Source organism: Notolepis coatsorum (assembly GCF_963971535.1).
Source record: "Notolepis coatsorum genome assembly, chromosome: 17".
NCBI classification, from domain to species: domain Eukaryota; kingdom Metazoa; phylum Chordata; class Actinopteri; order Aulopiformes; family Paralepididae; genus Notolepis; species Notolepis coatsorum.
This window is the reverse complement of record NC_140181.1, coordinates 19342960-19370047: the sequence shown is the minus strand read 5'-3', so window position 1 is coordinate 19370047 and position 27088 is coordinate 19342960. Positions and strand designations below refer to the sequence as shown.

At 42.7% G+C, this 27088-nt stretch overlaps 2 protein-coding genes across 2 annotated transcripts in view; one reads left to right on the top strand and one right to left on the bottom strand.

Annotated features, from left to right (window-relative positions):
• cs (citrate synthase) overlaps nucleotides 1–4705 on the top strand; it is a 32676-nt gene extending 27971 nt beyond the window's left edge. The window contains exons 10-11 of the mRNA XM_084334092.1: nucleotides 116–325; nucleotides 1986–4705. Coding sequence (XP_084190218.1) covers nucleotides 116–325; nucleotides 1986–2156 — 381 coding nt within the window. The 3' untranslated portion in view covers nucleotides 2157–4705. The remainder of the gene's footprint in view (nucleotides 1–115; nucleotides 326–1985) is intronic.
• A 10600-nt stretch (nucleotides 4706–15305) lies between these two features.
• coq10a (coenzyme Q10A) lies at nucleotides 15306–25739 on the bottom strand. The gene is made up of 5 exons (XM_084333735.1): nucleotides 25000–25739; nucleotides 23914–24066; nucleotides 23606–23798; nucleotides 21870–21971; nucleotides 15306–19649 (listed from the first exon to the last, which is right to left on the bottom strand). Exons 1-5 carry the CDS (start codon nucleotides 25134–25136, stop codon nucleotides 19482–19484), a joined length of 753 nt encoding a protein of 250 aa, XP_084189861.1. The 5' UTR covers nucleotides 25137–25739; the 3' UTR covers nucleotides 15306–19481.
• Between the last annotated feature and the right edge of the window lie 1349 nt (nucleotides 25740–27088).

The window sequence follows — 27088 nt, the reverse complement described above, 5'->3', positions numbered from 1 at the left end:
TTAAAAAGGTATTAAAAGGTCTTAAATGTAAGGTGTTGAAACCAGCCCTGTAATAAAGGTCTCCAAAGCGACTCACTCCCCCCCCCCCCCCCCCTGTGTCTCTCTGCCGCTGCAGGTGGTGCCTGGCTACGGCCACGCCGTCCTGAGGAAGACCGACCCGCGCTACACCTGCCAGCGGGAGTTCGCCCTGAAGCACCTGCCCGCCGACCCCCTGTTCAAGATGGTGGCCCAGCTCTACAAGATCGTGCCCAACGTGCTGCTGGAGCAGGGCAAGGCCAAGAACCCCTGGCCCAACGTGGACGCCCACAGCGGGGTGCTGCTGCAGGTGAGGGGAGGCACTGCTGGAACCTAAATGACTTGGATTAGATTCAAATGTATTGTCTTCATTAGGGCTGTACCGAATAGTTTGAAGCTTCGTTCATAATGTTGACGTTCGAATTCTAAATCAACATTTGAATTTTTTTATTGTTTATAAAATCTTTTACATTTTTTATATACTGGTATATATATTTTTTGTGTCTATTCATTCTGTTTAAACCAATGGGGTTTTTCTTCACAGTTGCAGATAAAGATTAGGCTACACTAATATTATAGTATATGACTCGTCATAAAAATTTAAATAAAACATTTATCATAAATGATGTAGCCTATCTGCATCTGCTTGGCACTCGGCGCTCCATCAAGACGTCACCATCACTTTCGTACCAACTGTGCCCTTATTGGATTATTTATGTTGACGAAACTGATGAATTATATTCCTTAAAGAAAGTTGATTTAATAAAAAAAAAAATAATAAAAGACTAATTTAATCAGACTAATTACTTTATTCAAATTGAGGATTTAGTCTGAGGATTTTTATAAAAAAAAATATATATTTTTGATTTAACTGGGTATAAAATATATAAATTGGCACTACTGAGTAATGGTGCTAATCAGATGTATGTACAGAGTTGTATTATTGATATGTACAGTGATACAGGTATAAAGACACTATGGTAGTAAGTCGTACTGGCCAGCAGCGTAACTAGTAAGAGTAGGTAAAGGATAATAGATATGATATGTATAGATATAGTATCTATCTACAGATATCTACAGATATCTTTTTTTACTTTTTTTAATTTAACTTTGTTGTACAGCCCATGTATTTGCAGTCGTGATGTTAAACTGAATCACTTGGGAGTGTGAATGTAATATATCACAAGCAATGACCTTGACTGTCTTTTAGCTATGAATGAACACAACACTCTAACTTACTATCTTTATTACCATGATAATAAAGTTGGGAAACATTGTTCCTCTGAAAACGCAAAACAGACTTATATGGTTCCTTGTCTGAGGTACTGAATTATTATTGTGGTGGGAATGAAGACCACCTCTATACGATTTTAATATTTTAATTTTTTTTTATAGGTCCACTGTAGTTATCTTTTCATAAAATATTATTACCCTTGGGGTAATTCGGGTGCCATTGGCAGCATGGGGGAGGGGGAAGTACAGGTATGGGCAATAGTAGAAAGACATAAATATAGGCAATAAAATTAGATCTGAATATAAAAATAAGAGGAAAGAAGTTATCATCCTAGGTGCAAAGTGGCCTTGATTATTGTCGTTTGGATTACTGTCTCACAAAACCAGCAGCCTAAAACATTCAATCAGTCATGCGCTTACAAGTTCAAGCTGTCCTGTCATGCTGCACACTTCCCGGTGTTTCGCCTCTGAATGACTTTTCCCGTCTCTCTCTCTCTCTCTCTCTCTCTCTCTGTCTCCTCTCCGTCTCTCTCTCTCCTCTCTCTCTGTCTCTCTCATCTGCCTCTCTCTCCCCGTCTCCTCTCTCTCTCTCTCTCTCTATCCCTCTCTGTCTCTCTATCCCTCTCTCTGTCTTCTCTCCTCTCCCCCTCTTCTCTCTCTCTCTCTCTCTCTCTCTCCTCTCCCCTCTCCCCCCTCTCTCTCTCTCTACCTCTCTCTCTCTACCTGTTAACCCGCAGTACTATGGGATGACGGAGATGAACTACTACACGGTTCTGTTCGGCGTGTCCCGGGCCCTGGGTGTGCTGGCCCAGCTGATCTGGAGCCGAGCCCTGGGCTTCCCCCTGGAGCGGCCCAAGTCCATGAGCACGGACGGACTGATGAGCCTGGTGGGGGCCAAGTCGGGCTGAGCCGGAGCCGGTCCGCGGTGGCAGTGTGGGGGGGGGGGGGGGTTAGTCTAAAGGGAGGGGAGGAGGAGAAGGAGCAGGAGGAGGAAAGATCACATGTCTGACATAAGTTGACCCCTGTCCTTCCCAACCACCAGGGAATTGGGATTCAAAGAGACAGTACGCTTTTAATGTCCGTTCGCAAGCGAAAAAGAAGGGCCTTTAAATTTTCACGTTGTTAGTGTTTAAAAGTGTGTTAGTTGCCCATAAGTACGTCAACACGCATCCGTATTTGGAAGAGAAAATGTAATAAAAAAATAACAAAAAAACAATGTACACACGTACACTTTAAGCCCAAACAATGGACCGGCATACACTAGTAACATGTTTCCTCTGATACCGGTCCAGTACTTGCATCACAGGCAAAGGCACTGAAAGGGATTTTTGGGGGTGATTATTTGTATCAGGAGTTAAAAGCTTAAAAGATCAACTAGTCAATAATCTGACTCAACTTTTGCTGCGTTCGGCTTACCGCTATGATCTTGTAGAGGTTATGCCTGAGCAAAAACTTTTTTCTTTTTTTTTTTTCATGTAAAACTCACTATATTTTCCTCTATGCAATTTCCCCCAGTTTTGCCCCGCCCAGTATACCCAGAGACGCCACTCCCTGTAGCCTACTAACACTCCACTTAAGGTACCCCACGCCCTCGTAGTAATACCCCACTATCAAGCAGATCAAAATATATATACACTCACAAGAACTCAAATCAGTTCATAAGATACTGCCCCTGTCACTCTCTGGTCTCCCCTTCCTCTCCGACTTCAGTGTGTTGTCTATTTTTTTTCATAATCTTTTATCACCTCTATGATCAGAATAATGTTTTTTGTTCTAAATAGAAAATCTCTTTTTTCCCCCTGCTACTTCAATAGATGTGTTTTCAAAAAGGATTTTTGTGCCGAATTTGCTCTCAAAAGAATGGTCTCAATAAACAAAATAATTGAGTAACCAAAAAGAAATAAAAAACCAACATGATTCTGTACAGTGTACAGTAACGTTGAGTAAAGGATGTTCATATTTTGTCTACGGTAGTGGCTTAAGAGCGAGCTTGAACAGGAGCGTGCGCGGCCAGAGGGGGCTCCTTCTTTGTCACGGTCCTGTCTTATTTTGGTGTTTGTGTTTGTTACATGTGCTGCCTTCAAACGGGGTCGCGTTTTCCCCTGCTTCGCTTCGCGAGAGGAGTCCGTACGAATGATCCGCCATCGTTGCCGTTCACGACGTTGTGAGCGGGAACGTTCTCCAAAAAGCTCCCGACTAATGGCGATTTAAAAAAAAAAACGGCGTAGACCGTGGGAGTTCGTTTCGCCGTGGAATTATTGTAAATTTAGTCTTTCTTTAGTAAATTGATAATATATATTTGGAAAATGTTCATACTACCGACGGTCTTATCTTTTTCCTCTCGTCATTATGGCTTTACCTTTTAGTTAGCTAAATCATTAGCCACGGTGGCTCCGAGACTCATTGCCCGGTTGCCTAGCAACGGTGTCCTAGCGACTTCAGCCACATGGAGCGGCCAGCGTATCGTGTACATGACCCCCCCCCCCCCGCGTGTCGAGACCGCGAACTCACGTGTTACGTTTGAAGGCAGCATTGATCCCCAAATGAGAGCGCTTGAGTCATGAACTACTACTCCAAAATGAGCACTTGGCTGGATTGGATTCCCTTAATTTGTAGCATTAGAAAGCTGATGATTGATTTGGTGTCCTTTTTTATGAAGGTTTTTGGGTGTTTAAATGTGTATAAAACTATAATCTTTTGTGGGCACATTTGTGGTTTTATTTATACTTTGTGTACATAGGTATATATATGTATAGCTTGAATGTATAAGCTCTACTCAACCATTTTGCAATGCTTGTATAACCACAAGTATTACCATAGAAAATAGGATGGAAATATCCACACACAGAACAATGTGACCTGCTCTCTGAATACGTCCTCTTCTTACGACGACGATGAACAATACATACTGCAGCTATCTTGTAAATACAGTAATTCTCGCCTATTTCTGTAGGCTTAAGTTAGCCGGTGCTGCTTAGCCGGTGCTGTTTTGCAGGCGTTTTTTTGAATGTTTCAAGCTTGCTCTTAGGCCCCAGTCTGTAGCCGCCCGCTTCCCTCAGCGCTGGAATAGGTTCGTCAACACTCCACTGTGTAAAATAAGCTTCCGTAGATAAGAGGCTTGTTTCAGGCTGTTCAGCAGCTCGAGTCGTGTTCCCATACACCTCGCTTCGCGTCTCCCCTCTGGCTCTTTTTTCAGGTCCGTCGTGTTTATATTATTGTTTTCCTTCCGCCGTGTTTGTTCTGGTCTCGTAGAAGATGCGGTTATTTTGATCATAGAGGCGCGTAAAGGTTGTACTTGTTTAGCTTGGAGAATTCATTGCCTATTGATGGGTTCGTCAGGAGAAACCTTCGGGTACGGGGCTGGATGGGTCGTGTGGGCAGGAAGAAGTGCCCGACAGAGCAGATATGGGAAAACTTAACAAAAAAGTTTAAAAATAATAAAAGTTTTTATTAACAATTGTGTTTTCTCATTTTCTGCTGTTCTCGAACAATGAGATCAGCACATACATCATACATTGAGATCATCACATACAACATCATACAATGAGATCATCCCATACATCATCATACAATGAGATCATCACATACAACGGCATACAATGAGATCATCACAGAACATACAATGAGATCATCACATACATCATACAATGAGATCATCACATACAACGGCATACAATGAGATCATCACAGAACATACAATGAGATCATCACATACATCATACAATGAGACCCTCGCATACAACGGCAATACGGCATACAATGAGATCATCACATAGAACATACAATGAGATCATCTCATTTGTTACAGCCTTCCCACAAAAGGCCTTTGCTTTTTGGACAGGCTGCTTTTGTATATAAGAATTTGTTCTTAATTGCTTGCCTGGATAAATAAAATTTAAAAAAATAAAATGGCATACAATGAGATCATCACATACAACACCAGACAATGAAAATGATAACCATGTCCAAAATGGAAATGTAATATAAATGTGTTAATAATGTTGATGTCAGGTGTTGGTAGATGTCGATGATCTAGTTATCATTGAATAAATAATAATTGTCCTGCTTACTGGAGCCTCAAGTGATTGTTTTAGTCATTGAAAAAACACCTAGGAACCCAGTACTTTACATGCTTGTAGATTCAAGCAATCTGATATTAAATGCAGTGACTGTCCTGATAACTTGTAAAGGAAGTCCACAGTAGAGATTTGGCAGAAAGGAGAATCCGAGGCACTCTAGGTTGTACATTTTAAATATTTCATTGTAGCACGGATTACCTCGGATTTTCGTTCAGACTGCCAAATATCTACTATGGACTTCCTTTAAGAAGAAGAAGTCTTTATTTGTCATGCAGTTTAACACGCATGCGAGATGGGCGACACACAGGAACACACACACGCATGCATTGGGTGACGGTCGCCGATGAAATGTCTCTGCACTTGACCCATCCCGTTGTCCTTCCCTGGACCTTCTAGCTGTGAGGCGACAGTGTTAACCACTACACTACAAAATCGGAAATATCCGAGTTGACCAGGAGGTCCCATTCGAGCAGCTGACCAAGTAGTAAATACCAGTGGTAAACTGGGGAAAGTTCCATGATACCCGAGTTTACGAGTTGAGACGTTTCACTGACCCTTCTCCCTTTGTAGTATGGAGTGTGTCACGAGACATCCGAAATACTATGGTGTTTACATCATGTTGGGATTCCTAGAAATCGCTCGAGCCACCTGCAAGAAAGGCTGAATAGATAGACCACCGCAACACTTCCGGTATTTTGAGCTCATGGGAGCCAAGGCTCTAATCCACATTCATTCACCTCAAAGGCACTAAAAACAAAATTACAAACATCTCAAAACAAACTGGTCAGACTACTGCTTGACCTGACTCCTAGAACCCACCTCACCCCTGCCCACTTTGACAACCTAGGATGGCTTAGAGTAGACGACCGAGTACAGCAACTTGCAATGGGCCTGGTCTACAAAATACACTACACCACTAAGGTACCCATGTACATGTTGAAATACTTCCCAAAGGTCAGTGAATACCACGATCACAACACCAGAGGGAGCTCCACAAATCATGTTAAACCCAGATTCGGCTCAAACAAGGGACTAAACACGTTTCGCAATTATGCAACATCAATGTGGAATGCCCTACCCAAAGCTGTAAAGGAATGTGAATCTCTACCCACTTTCAAAAACACTCTCAAAGAACACCTACAGGAGACTGCAATTCGAAACAGGCCCCTGCAAATGTCCTAACCCAACCCCCTCCAATGTACAGTAAATGACCATGTATGGCTTTGTCAATATTCCAGTGTATAGTGTCCCCCACCCAACCACCTCCAATGTACAGTTCTCCCCCACCTACCCAACCACCTACAATGTACAGTTTCTACGTCAAATCTATATACTCTTTTTCTGGACTCTTTGTATCACAAACAGTACTGTATTTGCAAATCTGGTATGTCATAAATGTATAGATGTAGCAGTACTGTCTATCTGTATGTCGTGTGTGTGTCATATATGTTATGATGAATTGAAAATGGGGGACCCTGATGTAAACAAGACAAGTCTTTCTCTGGTCTGCATCCCCTTAACAATTATGTATGTATTGAGCTGTACTGTACTGTACCCATTCTGCAATCTGTTAATAAAGTTTTCAATCAGTCACGCCCCCTCTCGAGCTCCATGTAACGCAGAAGTGCAGTGGCCGACCTAACTAGCGCACGCGAACGCTATCACCTTGTATTTACTATTTGGTCACATGATACATTTCCGATTTGACAAATATTGACGAGGACCTGCCATTTAATCCTATATTAATTGCCTTGTCCTTAAAGGGGAACTCCAACATTTTGGGAAATTAGCTTATTTAACATCTTCCCTGGAGTTAGACAAGAAGATACATACCTTTTTTGTCTCTGTGCGTGCATTTTAGCTTTGGGAATAGACGCTCCGTTAGCATAGCTTAACTTCATCACTGGAAGTGAGGCAGGACAGTAGCCTTACAGTGTATTGCAAGGTCTGACATTGACCAAATTTGATATGCATGACCTTGGTGGGCTCTAGGTCAACTCCTGAAAAGGGGGTCAATGTCAGACCTTGCAATCAAAAGTTAGGGGGCGCACTGAAATTATGGCAAGGGTTATTAGCCCCCTAACTTTTGATTGCAAAGTCTGACATTGACCCCCTTTTCAGGAGTTGACCTAGAGCCCACCAAGGTCATGCATATCAAGTTTGGTCAATGTCAGACCTTGCAATACACTGTAAGGCACTGTAAGGCTACTGTCCTGCCTCACTTCCAGTGATGAAGCTAAGCTATGCTAACGGAGCGTCTATTCCCAAAGCTAAAATGCACGCACAGAGACAAAAAAGGTATGTATCTTCTTGTCTAACTCCAGGGAAGATGTTAAATAAGCTAATTTCCCAAAATGTTGGAGTTCCCCTTTAAGAGCAAAAATTTCATCTTCAACATATTATATAATACTATTATATATAAATATAACACCATTATATAATTGGTGTTTAGTGCAGGAGTGATGGGGTGAAAATACATCCACGTCGGTCTACCCCGTTGGTGACCTTGGCACCACCTTTTTTCTTGTTGGCTCTTAACCCTTTCACTGCCACACTACCAAAGGGTTAACCCTTTCACTGCGATACAATACAGAAGGTTAACCCGTTCACTACCACACTACAACCGTCTGTAGTGTGGTCGTGAAAGGGTTAACATGCTGTAGTGAAAGGGTTAAGAGAAACGCAGTGATGTCATGGAGGATAATGTTACAAACTAAAAATGTTTTAGCTAACGGGGTCGGGCAGCAGAATGGAGTGTAAATACTGAGTAGGAAAGGGGATTGATTGAAAACATTATTAACACAGATTGCAGAATTTGTACAATACAGTACAGCTCAATAGAAACAACTGCTAAGAGGATGAAGACCAGGGCCCTGTTCCTCGTACCTCGTTCAACTAAGCCGATCAAATGTCCTATTAGCCAGCATAAATTAACCCGATGATTGATGTCAGGCTATCTCGGTTTCTCAAAGGCTGATTCGCACTCAAACAATTTGTTAATTCGAACCAGACTTCAGTAATCCGGATAATTGCGCGTGCCCGTCCTACTTCAAAAGGGGGAAGAGTCGGTCAACGAAACCATGATTTTCTAACGGTCTAACCGTCTAACAAGGTAAATGCGTAAGTGTTGGGAAAATGTATAGGCTCATTTTAAGTGCCTCATTACCCCAATCAATCAGGTTATATTTCTTTAAATGTGCCTGCTGGCAGTAGGCTTAATGGAATGAATCATCGAATGAGATCTTGCTAGCAAAGATAATTATTTAAACTCTTTCAGAATAAGTAGATAAAAACAAGCCCAAAGAGTATCTAATTGATATGAATTAATAGATACTTATGAGGATATATGTACTGTATGCGCTTAGTTATCATGTACTATATAAATACATGTGTAGATCAGGGGTTCCCAAAGTTTTCAGGCCGCGACCCCCAAAATAACGGTGTCAGAGAGCCTTTCAAGAAGGGCTTGGAGGTGAGTTATAGACATCTTTACTGTGTTCACACTCAGTTCATTTTCCTCCATAAATTCATCAAGCTCTGGAAACATAAATCCGGCCCATTTCTACTCCAGCGCTCGAGTTTCCTCGTTGTATTTTTTAATTGAACGACAGGATGGTTGTGTTTTCACCTTGTAGTGACAGATTAAGTCCATTCATTTTAGCAAATATGCTAGCCTTGTTATCCAGTGGGCAGCAAGCTGGGACACATTCTCCGTCAGAAACAAGCGTCATCCCGCAGCTCAAACAGGTGTCACCCACGCCATAGCTATGACGTGCATTATGTAGGACAAAGTAAATCTGAATGATTTATCAGCATTTTAGGTCTATTTCACATTTCAAATGCATTTCTTTTACCAGTTTAATGTATTTTAATTATTTTTAATTATAGGCCTATTTCACACATTCTATGAAATCAATACATTCTGGAAATCATCTCGCGACCCCCCTGCGGCTGCTCACGACCCCTCTAGAAAAACTAAGCAAAACATTATTCAGAATGGTATAATGAGATCTCTGAGGAAGGGAGCTGCCATTTTCTTTCCGAGGGAGTGTCAAGCTTATCCAGCTAATTTAAGTAATCCTGCGCTGGAGCAGGTTCAAGTTTATGGATGTGTTGCTATAGTGATTTAGCCAAACTTGCTTCGTGGAACCGAAAAGCCTGACTTATGTCAAGTTATCCTGAAAATGATCCGGCTAACTCAGTTAGTTAGCCACGTACGAGGAACGGGGCCCTGAGGAAAAGACCTTCACCTTGTTTACATAAGGCCAAGGGGGTCCTCCATTTTCAATTAATCAATCATTCTCTTGTATTTCGCGCACAATAAAAATCACATCGATGAATGATGGTAAAACAAAATAGCTTGGGATAAGTTCCATGAAGCGCGGATATGATGAGGGCAACAAATGATCCAGTGTCGTGCTCTTTGCCACAGTGCTTGGGTTATCAAAGGGGCATTGTATATCCATATCAAATTCTGTACCCGACTGCACCGTGACTTAACCCTTTCACTGCCGTACTACCAAAACAGTTAACCCTTTCACTGCGACAATACACAGAAGGTTAACCCTTTCACTGCCACACAACAGCCGGTTAACCCTTTCACTGCCACACGACAACCGACGTAAAGGGTTAACCTTCTGCCGTGTGGCAGTGAAAGGGTTAACACGGCGAAGATCCAGTTTTATGTGATTATAACAGAGATGGGCACGACGATACGAAGAGGAGCCAAGTACTGTACCCACCTCTTCTATGTTGCTGTTATTAATAACTGTCCCAGATACCATCACCGTGCTCGGGTTTCTGCTGCAAAGAGACTGCCCTTTGAAAGGTGTCCCAGCCGTGGTGACTTTGATTGATTGATTGATTGATTGATTGATTGATTGATTGAACATTTTATTAACAGATTGCAGAATGGGTACAATACAGTACAGCTCAATACACACAATTGTTAAGGGGATGCAGACCAGAGAAAGTCTTTCGTCTTGTTTACATCAGGGTCCCCCATTTTCAATTCATCATAACATGACATACAGATAGACAGTACTGCTACATCTATACATGACATACCAGATTTACAAATACAGTACTGTTTGTGATACAAAAAGAGTCCAGAAAAAGAGAGTATATACATTTGAGGGGGAAGAAACTGTACATTGGAGGAGGTTGGGTAGTGGGGGACAGTACAGGGGGACCCCGACAGTACAGAGGGGACCCCGACAGACGGTACAGGGGGGGACCCAGACAGTACAGGGGGGACCCCGACAGTACAGAGGGGACCCCGACAGTAGAGAGGGACCCCGACAGTACAGAGGGACCCAGACAGTACAGGGGGGACCCCGACAGTAGAGAGGGACCCAGACAGTACAGAGGGGACCCCGACAGTACAGGGGGGACCCCGACAGACGGTACAGGGGGGACCCCGACAGTACAGAGGGACCCCGACAGTACAGAGGGGACCCCGACAGTACAGAGGGACCCCGACAGTACAGAGGGGACCCCGACAGTACAGAGGGACCCCGACAGTACAGAGGGGACCCCGACAGTACAGAGGGACCCCGACAGTACAGAGGGGACCCCGACAGTACAGAGGGACCCCGACAGTACAGAGGGGACCCCGACAGTACAGAGGGACCCCGACAGTACAGGGGGGACCCCGGCATTCTCCTGTAGAGGCCCGGAGACATCAGCTCTACATCAGCTCTATCTGACTCTTAACTCATTCAGCGCCAGCTATTAGTCTGGGCCCGCTGTAGCTAGGCCGCGCTTTAAACGATAGGAGTGCGTCACCTTGTTTGTAGAGCTATAACTATATTCTATATTATAGCTTTTTTTTTTTATCCACTATTTCTCCCATTTTCTATATTTTCTCCCATCCCAATTTCGTATCATCCAATTCAACCCTCCCCTGTCACGAACGCTGTTTCTTGCCTCCCACAAGCCGGCTGCAATGTGGACTAAGTCATACATAGCACAAGTCCCCTCCGGTACTTGAGGTAACAGCAGTCGCATCTTTTCACCTGCGCAGCTCGATCTCTCAGTGGCGAGGAGTAACGCGTGGGAGGCTCACGCTGCCCCCGACACTTCCTGATTCTACTGCGCAGGCGCACCAACCGACCTGTAGGAGTCGCTGTCCACAACGCCCGATCCCCACCCATCAGTTTCCCACCCCCTAATACGGCCAATGTGTATTAGTACGGACGACCAGCTAAACTGACAGCAATGTGGAGCGCTGGGCTCGAACAGGCGAGCCCAGCGTCTCCGCATTCGTGGCGAGCGCCTTGCCCACTACGCCACGTAGCCGCCCATTCTATATTATAGCTATGGATACAATACTATGGCCCATTTCACCTATCTATCGTTCAATATGTGAAAAAGAATACATTTTTCCATCCATACGATCCCGTGTTATACTGTGGTGAATATAAGGTTTTAGAGCGGTCTGGGGTAATTCCCGAAATGCTGAGTTATAGCCTCATACGTCAATTCCACTATAGACGTTGCCGTTTCTTGCCTGTACATGCTATTATTCCAAAATCAAATCTATATCATAGGTATTATGTTCCATCATGAATGCATGAAAGGGGGGGGGGGGGGTTGTTTCTTATTATTTGATTGTCAGTAACGGCATTTGTATTGAACACTAAAAACGTGTATCAGCCCGATCGGTATAAAAGCATTGCAGGATCAAGCTAAAATTGACGTCAGATAGTCCTTACCTGTGATCGGGAGTATTCCAAAAATAATATTCCAATAGTTTGATCGCCATCTGGTACATCCAATGTCCATTTGGTCCACGGCATAATCCACCACAACATATGAATCGGGGATATTTGACGCGCTTCAATGGAACCGGGAGAACCGCTCGCCTCGCCTGACAAGGAAAAGTGAAATCGGAGACATTTGGCCATTACACAGGCCAAGATACAAGGTTACAAAGGGTGCTCGATACCGCCGTCTAGCTGGATGAGGCCGGTATTGCACTTTGGCGACCTCAGACTCATTCCCTATGGTAACACCAAGGTCCCTGGATGAATAATGAATAAAAATATCGAATAAAGGAATAAACTACCAAAACCCGAGAAATCTCGGGTTTGGCCTCCATTGAGTTAATAATAAACACTTATGACTATCTGACTCTTAACCCATTCTCCGCCAATCGCGTGTTAAGGCGGGTTTCTCCGCCATGCGTTGTCTGCCAATAACTCCGTAAGGCGTTTTTGAGATCAATATTTCATATTTTCGTCATGGTATTCATATTTCACCCACGGAGTCTTGGGTGATGCTGTCTGAGCCATCACAACTCTGCAACACTTCAATACCGCCACCTGGTGGCCGATCGGAGAGTTGCCAAACCGGAAGTGCCCATTGTAGATCGGTCCGTCCCCTATTTTCGTTCGGCCACTCGCTTATCGTCCCGGGGCTCAATACAGACACTGTCGATATGGATCTTTGCCATAACTCAATAATCAACATGATTTGGACGTGTATTAGTAATATACAAACCGAAAATGGATCGCATCGATCAACATCCCATAATTAGGATCTGTTTGCTCCACTCTCATCGCTCAACGCTACGAGGAGACTGGGGTGAGTTTCAGCGTTTTTCTTTACCATTTTCGATACAAACTGCTCTGATCAATATATCACCCATACTACATAAATCATTTAACGTCGGTCATTGAATTATAAACGACCCCCCCCCCCCCCCCCTCCGTTCACCCGCAGATGACCAGTCATGACGTTTAGGACCATGTACAGTTCACATTTTTAATATAACGTTGATCGGTATCAAACTGCATTTGATCATCTAATATATGCATTTATGCCTATCTCACGTTCTATGAAATACTGCAGAAAACGATAAAAACATATTTATACTCTAGACGGTATTTTAGTATGAATGTGTGAATGAAAAAGTAAAACGTTCCTACATCCTGAACGATAGATAATTGATGTTGAATGGGCCATAGTAATGTCAATTTAGCAATACAATTTAAAGTTATAGCCCTGTAAAGAAGGTGAACATCTCCATAGACTTATAGCGCTGGCAGAGAGGGTACAATGATGGGTACAATGCCCGGCAGAGAATGGGTTAATAATAAACACTTAGGACTATCTGACTCATAAACACTGTTAGGACTATCTGACTCATAAACACTGTTAGGACTATCTGACTCTTAATAATAAACACTGTTAGGACTATCTGACTCTTAATAATAAACACTGTTATGACTATCTGACTCTTAATAATAAACACTGTTAGGACTATCTGACTCTTAATAATAAACACTGTTAGGACTATCTGACTCTTAATAATAAACACTGTTATGACTATCTGACTCTTAATAATAAACACTGTTAGGACTATCTGACTCTTAATAATAAACACTACAGACTGGTGCAGTGTGTTACTACGGTTTGGACCATGTATACCATCATCAATATACTATCTGATTGAATCCTGCCACTACTGTTCACTACTACTGTTATCACTATCAGCATTACTACTTGCACTTTGTTCTATTACATATGTACCTAGCCTACCTGTACGCGTGTATGCTTTTACCAACCCAGTTGTTTTTCCGGGTACACGTGTATGCTTTTACCAACCCAGTTGTGTTTCCGGGTTCCCGTGATTGGCCACTTGGCCACTGACGCACACGCGTACGCCCCCCTCGCTATGAGTGACGCCCCTCGCTATGAGTGAACAGCTGTTTTTTTAATCAGTTAATTTTTACGGATTTTGAATTTTTTTGGATTGTTTTTTATGAATCACAGGACAATAACAGAAATAATAATAACAATAATGACAGTCCAGTAATTAAATCAGAATGAAAGTAGACTAAATGACATAAAAATAATAAATACAATACATGGGCTCGCGCTCGCTCTTCCCCCCCAACCCCATGTCAGAGACGAAGCCTCTCGACGTCTCCTTGTCATAAAATAATTTGTGAAACCTGTGGTGCTCAAGTGGAACATCTAATGGGACTCCGTGAGCCTTCAAAGCTGCTCTTATTTGTAAATAGAAGAAAAAAGTGGAACTGGTGAGGTCAAATTTGTTGGATATATCTCGAAGACTGCGGAGACCATAGTCATCGAAGATATCCCCCAATGTGTGTATGCCTTTCAAATGTTAAATGATAAATGATACACACTGAAATCTACGCTCTCTCATCCTGCTTTCCGCAACTCCTATACTTCCTGAGTAACTTGCCCAACACGGCTTAATGGTTGTTGACTGCAAACAAGTCATTGATAAGCGACGGCCATATTAGACACATAGCCATAATTTAAGATATAGTTTATGCATTCGCAAATATGAGAGCTCTGTCAACAAGACGGCAGTCGTGTAGCGCGGAAACAGCTGTTCACTCATAGCGAGGGGCGTCACTCATAGCGAGGGGGGCGTACGCGTGTGCGTCAGTGGCCAATCACGGGAACCCGGAAACACAACTGGGTTGGTAAAAGCATACACGCTACCTGTACCCCCCACCCCCCCCCCCCCTTCCCCATGCTGCTATGACCCAAGGGGATTACTAAAGGAACACATCTTGATTTGTTATACTGCATGTACATAACAAGTCAAGCTGGAACCTATGGAACCCGTTCTAGTGACTGGTTGGTCCTTAAGGTCCAGAGTTTGCTCTGAACAGGGTAAATCAGCATTTCGCTATGATGCCCCTCTAGCTCATGGAATGAACTCCAACAGTCCTTAAAGCTTGAGAATCTCTCCTCTGTTGCAGTTTAAAACCTTGATCTCCAACCTTGTCAATCAAGTTGTACAACAAGTTGATTTGTTATCCTTGCTTTTTGCCTCATCTTGTTATTTTATATGCTGTGATTCTATGCTTTTTTTTTTTACATTTACGTGACTAAATGATGGAAACCTCAGTTTGAAATGAAACATTCTGAACATGATGAATGCCATTGTCACAAATGGTGAGGACCGAACATGAAAGTTAAACTCACTTTTCTTTTATTTAAATAAAGTTGACAATATACAGCAACAGACAGTATTCACAAAGATACATGTTGCTCCAATAAGATCATGAAGCAATTGGCCCTTGAATTCTGTAAATACCAGTATTATACAGAGGGACCGAATCCGACTTCTCTTTCTTAATTCTTAAAAGGTGTATAACAGAACCAGGGAGGGGCAGGTGTTACATTATTTATAAAATATTTGTATGGCCTCCTTTCTCTTGATGTTTCATTTTTGGGTTTACAGACAAGTGTTGTTGTTGCTTCGTGAAGACATGGCTCCTGTAATGAAAACAGTGGACCTGAACACTGGTAGAACATGAGGACATCTCTATGTGAAGATGAACACACGGGTTTGAGTTGGAAACGTATTGACACAAGTGTTACTGACTAAATGAACAGCAAGATGTGGATAACATGGAGGCTTTCACGTCTCTTCTCGTTTAAAAATAGAATCTGTGCAATTCAAATATTGAATAGCTTAAAATATATAGAAGTTACAACTATCACCTTCTCTCCAGATAATAGAGTAACATTATTCACAAAAAGACCCATATATATTTTTGAATACACAAAACTGTACATGCATTTATAGAAATACATTTTCAATCCCTCTCGCTAACGAGAGAAAACAAGCGTCAATTTCCAACTATATAGATAAGATAGCACTGGACATATATCGGCGAGGAGTATGAGACTTGGAATATGTGAAATAAATACTATTATGAGGAAGACTTTGATTTCTTCCGTTGACCTGTAACTACCAGACTGTATGTCATACTCGCCCTTGGAAGTGACAAATACAATCACTGAATATTGTTTTAACAGACTACTGCATATAAAGAACAGTAGTCACTCCCCAACAATGACACACGGAAAATATCGTCACTTCTTTAGTTACATTCATGCATTATAAATAGCACAGTAAAACCTGAAGGAAACATTTGAACAAAAAAACAAAACAAAAAAGAAGCAATAAACCCATAAGCAATTATGTTTTATTCTACAGCCCAGTTATTGATTTACCAAGGTTGTACGTAGTAAAACCGAAATGCATTACGCAACACTTTGGTTTTCTCTTGATGTTCTTCGTGAAACGTCCTGTGTACCATGGACAGGGCTGGGGAGGTTCCCTTCAGAACGGACAGGGTTCTATGGCAGATTACTGATTATGGACAGAGTTCTATGGCAGATTACTGATCGATTACCAGTTCAAATTGGAATCAGCAACATGAAGCAGGGTAATCCAACAGCGAGTGAGAGGCGGAGTCACGTAGTTGGAGAGAAGAAGTGGGGACAGAATGGGTTGGAGAGTGATAGGCAACCTTCGGAACGAAGAAGCCAGTAACAAGCCACCTGATGATGAGTAATCGGATTATGTTAAAATGTCTATGCCTCCAAGATATATAGAATATGAAGTTAAATTGGCAATTTATAAAAATGTACCAATCGTAATTAGAATGGTATCTACATTGCAGATTCCGCAACAATTTGCCAATATTTCAAGTTATGTAAAAATGTCTAGTCTATATCCCCCCCCCTTCAAATATGCATATGCATAATGCAACAAGTTATCACCTTTCGTTCCAGAAGTACAATATCTATTAATCTGATTCGTTATAATATATAACGCCGTAATAAACGTCCTTGACCGCCCCCCCAACCCTCTCCACCAGTAGCTCGTAATTCAGAGCATTCGATGGCAGACATCTTGGTAGGCAAACGACAGCTGTGGTGTAGCACCGCATTGGTCGGCATGTTCCGGTGTTCTGCTAAGGTGTCGTTTCCTTGGAATCACCAGCTGGGTCTTTTAAGAAGAATGGCGTTGCACTCTCCTGCTCCAAAGCCTTTTGCCAAAGTGCTGGGTCAAATAAAAATGTATTGCATATGGAGCAGGAGTGTGTAATATATTATATATATATATCTCAGCTGTACTTCAGAGGGCCGTTTCTCCTCTCTTATGAATGACCAGGTAGGTACCAGTGCTGGGCTGCAGAATAAGGCATTACTGTGATGACAACCTTCAAAGCACGACATAGTCAAGTAGATCTAGGCTTCATTCTTCAGTGGTCAAGGTCAAATGAAGCCTAAGCTAACTACTTAGCTTAGTAAATATTACCTTTTTCCTTCGGCAAAAGGTAGCACTTGAATAATATTCTCACAGCACACAGTGGAGGAAACGCAATTTCCTTTTTTTCCCTCTAAGCATGGCACATTATGTGATCTTCTAAACCCAATAAAAAGTTATTTTATTATACAACCAATCTTGCATAAATTGGATAACTTTCTAGAATAAAATGTATTTCATATATCCTTTTGCATCGACATCGGGTGCCGCGTGAATCATACAATGTATTAAAACCTACCAGTTTATAAAATAAAAAGTAATTGCAAAGAATGTTGTTTTTCTAATGCGATCAGCCGCAGTCGAGTGTTATTGTGACGGAGGGTCTGCACTGGCGGCAGGGCCCCGACGAGAACAGTGGAGCGCCTTCGAACTAGTTTGGTCGTGGATGTTTAGCATGCCGTAACGTACACACAGGGCTCAGAGAGAGAGACGGCTCTGCTGGATGTTTAGCATGCCAGGGTTCCCACAGACATTGCAAAATGAAACTCAATGACTTTCAAGTACTTTTCCAAGCACTATTTTTCATTTTAAAGGGATACAATTCACTTTTAAATGCAGTTTTTTTTTTAATCAGATCCAATATTTATGGCTTAAAACCAATTTCCGACAATTAGTTACACTTTAGATTAAAAAATATATATTTCTTGATTCAGAACTTTTATCATGGATGAACAAAACTTTCAATGCGAATGGTTGATTTGAATTTCAAGGACTTTTTAAGCACCTTGTTAAAAATAATCGGCTGTTAAGGAATTCCAGACCTTGAATTTTTTTTTGGTAAAAAAAATCAAGCACTTTAAGTACTTCAAGGACCTTGTGCGAACCCCGGCATGCCGTGACGGGCTCAGAGAGAGAGAAAGGTGGCTCTGCGTCACTGCGTGGATGTTTAGCATGTCGTCACGTACACGCATATGAGGCGCCGATTGGGAGACGCCTGACGAATACAAGACACCGCCTATCGAGTAGAGGAGGAAGTTGGACACATGTCACGTATACAATTGACACAGGTGTCTGCTGTGACTGTCTGGGTGGCCCGCGGACCCATCTGGGCCTCTCTCTCGCGGGCCATCTGGGCCTCTCTGTCGCGGGCCAAAACTTGTCGGTGCGCGTGGACCAACTGGATAGGCACTAGGCAGTGTCTTGTATTCGACAGGCTTTTGTCCCAATCGGCGCCTCATACACACGGGGCTCAGAGAGAGAGAGAGCGAGGCGGCTCTGTGTGGGCGTGTGGTCCGGTCCTCGTCAAATAACAGTCGGGATGTCGTACGGAGTCGCCGTTTTGTTTACATAAAAACAGGCTGTTGTGCAACGTAAGCAAATGCAAGGTTTCTGCGCCAAAGAGGAGCCTTGAGCGGAGGTAGATGAAAACTGTACAAACTAAAAAGCTGGGAGGAATAAATAAATGTACCAGTCTCAAACTCCGCCCCTCTCTTCTTGGTCAAGAAAAGAGGGGCGGGGCTCGAGGACAGGTCAATTACTCGTGTCGTGTGTAGATGTTGGCCGTTGCGGGAATAACGTGATCACGATTAACCCCTCGCATGTCGCCGCCAACAAACATGCACGCAATGTTTTTTTAAATTCTTTCTTCCAACATGGCTGCCGTTAAATCATTGGTAATCACTTTCGAATGAAAATGCCCATTTCTGTGCAGTGGTGAGGGTAGAAATGTTGGGAAAGCATTCTACTACTGTGTTCCACTGCGACTTATTTACAAGATACAGTAATAAAACATGTGTATTACATTTTTGTTGATGCATTTCTCATATATGGCAACCGTTGTCTCTTCCAACATGGGAGGGGGAGATGGACGTTCCAAATATTCTGTGCAAAGCGTGATCATGATTACCCCTGCATGACGCCAACATAGCATGACGGCCACAAGGGTTGGTCGGTCCTAAGTCTTCGTGTGACAAAGCTCTGTGGCATCTGGGTGGCGATGGGAGACTTGAGGCGGCGTGGAGGTGGGGGGTGGCTGAGCGGCATCATGCAGACCTGTGCGTACGATGGGGTGGGTGAAGGGGGCGTGTACGGCGGGACCGGCCTCACGTCTGGTGCACCTCGTGGAACATCAGCTCCCGCGGGATACTTGTCTCTGGGCCGTAGTTCTTGGAGGCGCGGCGCACGAAGGCGGCGACATTCTGCTTCACCACCTCGTCGAAGAACACGGTGGCTAACTGGGAGTGCAGCAGGGAGCGGAACTCGAAGGAGATCTGTTTGATAGAAGAGGAGAAGGACTGTCACAATTGGCCAAAAATTACATTAGAATATTCCTTCTAAAAAAAGGATGATATTCGAAAACCTATTGTTGCACATATTTAAAAAATAATAATAATAAATAAAATGTATCCACTTTTTCTCCGATCCCAATTACCCGCTGTGCCAATTCTCCCCTCCCCTGTCTTGAACGTTGCTCGCATATGCCCCCCACTGGCCGGTTGTAGGGAGGATAGAAGCCTTGCATCACGTGTCCCCTCAGATACACAAGGAGGCAGCCTGTCACATCTTTTCACCTGCCAGCGCGGACTCTCATTGGTGAGGTGTAATGTGTGGGAGGCTCACACTACCACCGCCATTTCCTGTCTCTGCTGTGCAGGCGTCCCCAACCGACCTGTAGGAGTCGCTGTCCACAACGTCCAGATTACCACCCATCGACTTCCACCCGCTAACTCTGCCAATTGAGTTAGTATGACGACTGGCCCAAGCCGGAGGCAACGCAGACAGCTGGAGTCGAACCCGGTGTCTCTTGCGTTGGTGACAATCACAATGTCCGCTGCGCCACCCAGCCGCCCTTGCACATATTCTTTTGTAAGTTGTTTTAGTTTTATTGTTTGTTATTTCAGTTTTTGTTATTGTTGTTGTCGTTACTATGTCCTGTGAAGTCATGTTTATTGTTGTTATTACTGTATTGTGTAAAGAAATTAATAAATAAAATAAAACACAATTCGAATATCAATTTTTACAATCGAATGTATGTTTTTTTTTTAACAATTCGATTATGAATTTGAATATAGAATAGTCGTTCACAGCCCTAAGAAGAACACAGTGGCTAACTGGCAGTGCAGCAGGGAGCGGAACTCGAAGGAGATCTGTTTGAGAGGAGAGGAGAAGAGTTTATACACGTTTCTTCATGTAGCGGTTCTCAACCTGGGGGGCGGTGAAATTATTTAGATATACAAACTACGGACGGGCAAAACTCACAAAATTGCTATTTGATAGTCACGACTATTAGAATACTAACCGATAATATTCCAGGAACAAAAGCATTCACTGTGAAAGTTACATCGTTGATGCTTGAAATGTCTGAGCTTCCACGTTTAACGTATAGGTTTTGTTTTTACTTAATAGCGAACGTGAGATCATCTAACGAGCTAGCTAGCCGGCTGCAGTCATTGCTAGCAGCTAACTTCTAAATGTAACGACTATTCGACGCCCGTCCCTGATGCAAACAACATGTTTATAAACTTCTAAATGTAATGACTATTCGACGCCCGTCCCTGATGCAAACAACATGTTTATAAACTTCTAAATGTAATGACTATTCGACGCCCGTCCCTGATGCAAACAACATGTTTATAAACTTCTAAATGTAATGACTATTCGACGCCCGTCGCTGATGCAAACATGTTTATAAACTTCTAAATGTAATGACTATTCGACGCCCGTCCCTGATGCAAACAACATGTTTATAATTGTTGGTATATATGCTTTTTTCTTGTGGAATAAAGAATATTTGAAGTCTAAAGCCCACCTCCAATTATTAATCAAGTTAGCCTGAGAATTGGAAATACAAATTATTATTACTACGTGTCAAAGTTCACCGTTGCGTCTACACGTCACTATGTAGGCACGAAACAGGCACCCCTATTTTTAGGAGACGCAAACCAAAAAGGCTGAGAACCACTGCAATGTGGGGTGTGTTACTGCACAGTGCAGTAAAGACCTTAAAGAGTCAATCCATAATCCAAACCTAAACAAATCAGTAGCCCTACCACCAAAAATAGATTTTTTTATAATGTGTATGTTGTATTTTGTAAAAGTAGTTCATAAAAGATAGAAAGAAAAATAAAAGCCCCCCAACCCCCATCTACAAATTAAAACTCATATATATACACCTCCATATATATAAATTATATACATATATGAAAAAGAAAATCTTGATTGGAACTTTATAATAATAATAATTCATTACATTTATATAGCGCTTTTCTAGACACTCAAAGCGCTCCCCACAATGTAGGGTGGAAATTGCCTCCTTCACCACCACTGGTATCTTTAAAATCAAGGGATACAAAACAGACCTTACTCAATATAGACAGGCTAGAAAACTAGCACGGAGGGGGACAAAATGAAAGAGAGAGAGAGAGAGAGATGGTGCATGTGAATAAACAACACCAAGCATGGATGAGCGCGGACGAGTACGGGCTACTCACGGAGAAGTCTACGGTGCAGGTGCGCGGATAGCCGGGAATGCCGGGACTGAAGCGCCATATCGTCTCCAGGTGGTTGAAGAGCTTTCCATCGGTACACACCGCCTGAGATCATAAAAGAAAAATCACATACAACTTTTAAACGAAACACTCGGCTTCAGGTGTAAAAGCGCCAGTGATGGGAATCTCTTAGTCTAAAAAGAGACGGCTCTTTCGGCTCCTCGGATTTTTTGTTGCTTAAAATTTATTTATTACCAAAAATTATGTAAAATGAATTACTAATGTAAATAACATACATTATATGAAATATTCATTATTTATATGGTTTTATTTACATTCTCAACATGGGGCAGATTGCAAAAACATTTTGCAATTCACTTCAATGGCGACTCTAAGAGCCATTTTGTTCGTGACTGATACGTAGCTAAGAAGCGCTACTACTACTAGCGCGTCTCGACCCCTGACGAAAACCAGAGCAGGCTGCAGCGCGTCGATCATCTCGATCTATCTCGCCGTGTCTCGAATATAGGGATGAGTTAGAATTTTTTATTTTTCGAATAGTTGTGCCAGTCTCCACATTCGATTTTCATGTCAGTCGAAAAATATATATATATATATAATTATGATACTTATTTTATTTTTTTTAAGTGAAGCAAACCGTTCTTATTTAATTCATTTTTATATATAGAGGCAGCCTAATTTTCATAGCCTAATTGATCTAAAAGATGCACATGCTACTGTTTCTGTTTCTGTTTGTTTATTAAAACCGGTTGATAGGCCAATGCAATGCTGTTATTATAGGCTACGATGGTGAATGGTGTCATTTTGATTTATTGTCGGTCAGCTGAGCCGATCAACGTTCTGAAGGATTATCTGAAGTGCCTATTTATGTGCAATAGCCTTTGATTTTAATGATCCATTCTAATAAAAAGAATAACTGAATTTAAACTGAAACAGAAAATAACAATTTTCGAATATTCGGTTTTAAGAACAGTAGACTATTCGAAAATTATTTTGGTCAGTCACAAGTTAAAACGTATCATGCCAGTTAGGGTACCTTGTGTATACTGTATACTCTTACTCATAGTATACATTCACATTCAAATTCTTTATTTCCATATTTATTGTAATTTATAATATAACCGATACAGGCATACAGATAATCTGCACCTTTGTTTACACGGTTTATTTTTCTATTCAGATCTAATTTGATTGCCTATATATACAGTATATATATATATTCTTTCTACTATTACCCTGCCCATTCCTGTACCTCCCCTCCCCCCTGTTGAATTTCCCCAAGGGGATCAATAAAGGAATATCTTATCTTAAAACAAAGTCTACGGTCCCGTTTTAAGAAACACACAAGATACCAAGTCAAGGTCCGGCACGGGTTTTCGGTACAGTGGGGGAAAGTTTGGCCTTCCATGTTCCACTCAGGGGTGATGTAGTGTGCAGTAACTAATTGTACTTGTAGGGCTGTCAACGAATATTCTATATTGAAATTAATAATCGACTTGTCATTTTTTTTTAATAATAATAATAATTATATTGTGAAAAAAAACAGCCCCCGGTGGGCGGTCGTTAGTGGTTAACATACTGTTGTATTTGTTCGGTACACTACACAGCTGTTCGGTACGGTACGGTACACGCTGAAACGGTTGGGTTGGGTACGGATACGTGTACCTTTACACCCCTACTTCCTAATGTCTCAAAACAGAGAGACCGGTGGCACTTACTTTAACGAGATGAGGCCGTACGTTGGTGATCATGGACGTGTACCTCTCCACCACCGGCGGGAAGCCCACCTCCAGATGAGCCTTGGCGTGGCCCGCCCTCTTCATGATGGTCTGGGACTTCTTACACCACGGCACGAAGTTCTTATAGTCGTCCACGTTCGCCACCACGTCGTACATCTCCTGCATGGAGAACCTGGGGGGGGGGGGGGACGGACGACACATCCGACTCACAAACCAGGTTCCAAAACGACAAACGTTATATGATGTCAATCGAAGAGAGAGAGGCACCGGTCGGCGAAGTTAGTTACCCGAGTATCCTACGTTCGGAGTACTCCTTCCTCTTGTTGGTTAGGCTGAAGAAGGTTCTGCTGTGAGAGACGGCCATCGTCACGTCACAGTCCTGCTGAAGGCAAAGCACTCTGGGAGATCTGCTCATCAGAATGCCACACGATGACAAGTGTCTAAAAGTGAAGGAAGAGAGAGGGGGGGGGGGAAGAGAGGGAATCCAATGAGCCACACATTCTGGAACCAGTTCCACACAGAGACCACATGCCTCCATATATAATGAAGAAAGGACCGTTACGTTCCAGTGGTCATATTACCGGTCAGTGGCATAGATAACATACTGAGCTTATAGGGAATGGAAGGTCCCTGCCGGGTTCAGGACATGCTGGTATTTTCTCTGAGTTGGGTCTCCTATATATCAATGGAGCAAGCGGTGTGTAACGTGACACCCACTCAGCTTGTGTCGCCACTCATCACGGGACGTGTTCCCAAGTAGCAAGTGACCCCGTGGGGGAGCACTGTGCCAGATGGCAATCTATCAGACGCCACAACAAGACGCAACTTCAAACTGCGTTATATTAAAACAATTAAACCAAAGACTGTTAATTCCAAAACACATGCATAACATCACACTGGAAAAAGTCACCGAAATCCAATCTGATGTTTAGAAACACCCATCGAGCTGTCAGACCCGCACGCCTGGGCCTACATTTAGTGTCAACCAACACCGCTGCAGTCATCAAGGGGTACAGACTACAGACACAGTCATCCACCAGCGTTATAATGATGGTGTCAGTCACATGGACTCACCTGATTGCAGAATGGGTACAGTACAGTACAGCTCAATACATACAATTGTTAAGGGGATGCAGACCAGATAAAGACTTTCGTCTTGTTTACATCAAGGTCCCCTAATCTTTTAGGTCTGATGATCGTGTACCGTCAGTCACACAGACTCACCTGATGTTTTGAGTCTGATGATCGTGTACCGTCAGTCACACAGACTCACCTGATGTTTTGGGGTCTGATGATCGTGTACCGTCAGTCACACAGACTCACCTGATGTTTTGGGGTCTGATGATAGTGTACTGTCAGTCACACGGACTCACCTGATGTTTTGGGTCATCATGCGTTCTCTCGACCAGAAGAACCGACCCGGGCCCACAGTTGGGGTGGCGATCTCCAGAAACTCGCTGAATGTCCTCACGCCCATAGGTAACCTCCGGGCACTAGCAGAGACTGCCATCGAGAAAACGGTGTGTTTTGGCGACTCTCTCTCTCTCTTGGCACAAAACGAGCTGGATCTGGTCCAAGAAGGCCCAGCTTGTGGTTCTTCTTCTTCTAAGCTGCCGCCGGGTCGAGGTGGACGTGGTACGGTACTACAATGCACAATCGAATGGCCCCAGCTAGCCTAGCTAAGCTGAACCAACTAGCCGGTTAGCATCGCTCTCTAATAAGTGATCTATCGTTATCCTTACTAACGTTAGCTAATAACAACAACACAACCGCTGGGACCCTACTGTCTTCCAGTAGCGTCACGGTCAGGTAAAAGGTGTTTACGTCAGGTTACGTCGATAGGTAAACGGTGTTTACGTCAGGTTACGTCGATAGATAAACGGTGTTTACGTCAGGTTACGTCGATAGGTAAACGGTGTTTACGTCAGGTAAACGGTGTAGTAGCGGCTACTAGTAGCCCAACGTTAGGATTCACGAGTCCGACACAAACCCAAACGCGACCTAAAAAAGGCCGCGTTTCTCCTGACGTTACTTTTACATAAACACTGTTATCGTCCCGGGTGTCTGACTTTACATAAAGACTGTTGTTGTCGTCCCGTGTCTGTCTGAGTCCCGTGGTGTCACAGAGTCGCTGTGAAAATGCCCCCGACACCGGCTTACGAGTTACGACACCGAGCTGTGACCGACCTTCTGCTGCTGGAAGACACCGGTGTTGAGGGCAATAGTATGCAGCTGCAGAGCCGCAGAGCCAGCGGCGCTGTGAGGGCCGCTCAGCAGCGCCACCCACCCAATGGCTGAATTGGAGTATTGCACTGTGCGGGCACAGCTGTGAGATCCGCGCGAGGCCACATATGTTGAATGAATGCGTTTATTTATTTCAAACATAAATTGAAAATAAATAATAATAAAAAAAAACTAGACAATTCTGCACAGTTATAGAATGTTTGATTATGACATCATACTGTGACATCACACATTTTCTAGAATGTATGATAATGACATCATACTGTGACATCACAAATGTTCTAGAATGTTCTATTATGACAAGTAAATAAGTCAAGAACAAAACAAGAACACCATGAAGTCCAAAAAATGTAAAATAAATATATGATTCCACAGACATAACTTTGACCACAAGACCACCTGACATACCCACATAGTGGCTTATGTAGTCTTATGCATAATTGCACATAGTTCATGTATAATATTGTAAAATAGCTTAGACATAGCCTACTTGCATAGAATAGTCATGTATAATAATGCTGACTGTACAATACTGCTGTAGGCCTATAATACTGCTGTTCATATCATACACATATTTACATTAAACATAATATTCACCATTCCTTAATTACCATCATACCCACATCACATAGACTGTATGTATACTATAGCATAGCAAAAGTATACCGTTACCTGGCCCATGGGGACATTAACTGTGTTGTCGGGCCTTACAAATACATTTGATTTTGATTTGATTATCAATAAGGTAGGATATCTGGAACACACAAACACACTATTTTTTTAATCACATGCCATGAAACTCGGGGACCTGGCTGAATTTAAGACTGCGCAAATCATGTTTAAAGCACGAAACAATTCACTCCCGGGTAACATCCAAAAATTCTGTTATAGAGAGGGGGGTTACAATTTAGAGGAGAGTCTAACTTCAAGAAACAGGCTGTTGATTCAACAATGTATGTATATTTCAGTTTTTGGAGTGAATATGAGTTGCATAAGATAATATAGTGTGAAGGTATACTGAATACTGTCTATCTGTATGTCATGTATGTCATCATTATGTTATGATGAATTGAAAATGGGGGACCCTGATGTAAACAAGACGAAAGTCTTTCTCTGGTCTGCATCCCCTTAACAATTGTGTGTATTGAGCTGTACTGTACTGTACCCATTCTGCAATCTGTTAATAAAGTTTTCAATCAATCAATCAATCAAGGGGTA

Bases quoted from the DNA above. Each gene is read 5' to 3' on its own strand.
- coq10a (XM_084333735.1), bottom strand. From the start codon at position 25,136: ATGGCAGTCTCTGCTAGTGCCCGGAGGTTACCTATGGGCGTGAGGACA. The intron at 23,799-23,913 runs GTAACTAACTTC...CCCCCCCCCCAG, and splicing joins TCCGAACGTAGGATACTCGG to GTTCTCCATGCAGGAGATGT. The intron at 19,650-21,869 runs GTGAGTAGCCCG...TCTATCAAACAG, and splicing joins CCTGCACCGTAGACTTCTCC to ATCTCCTTCGAGTTCCGCTC.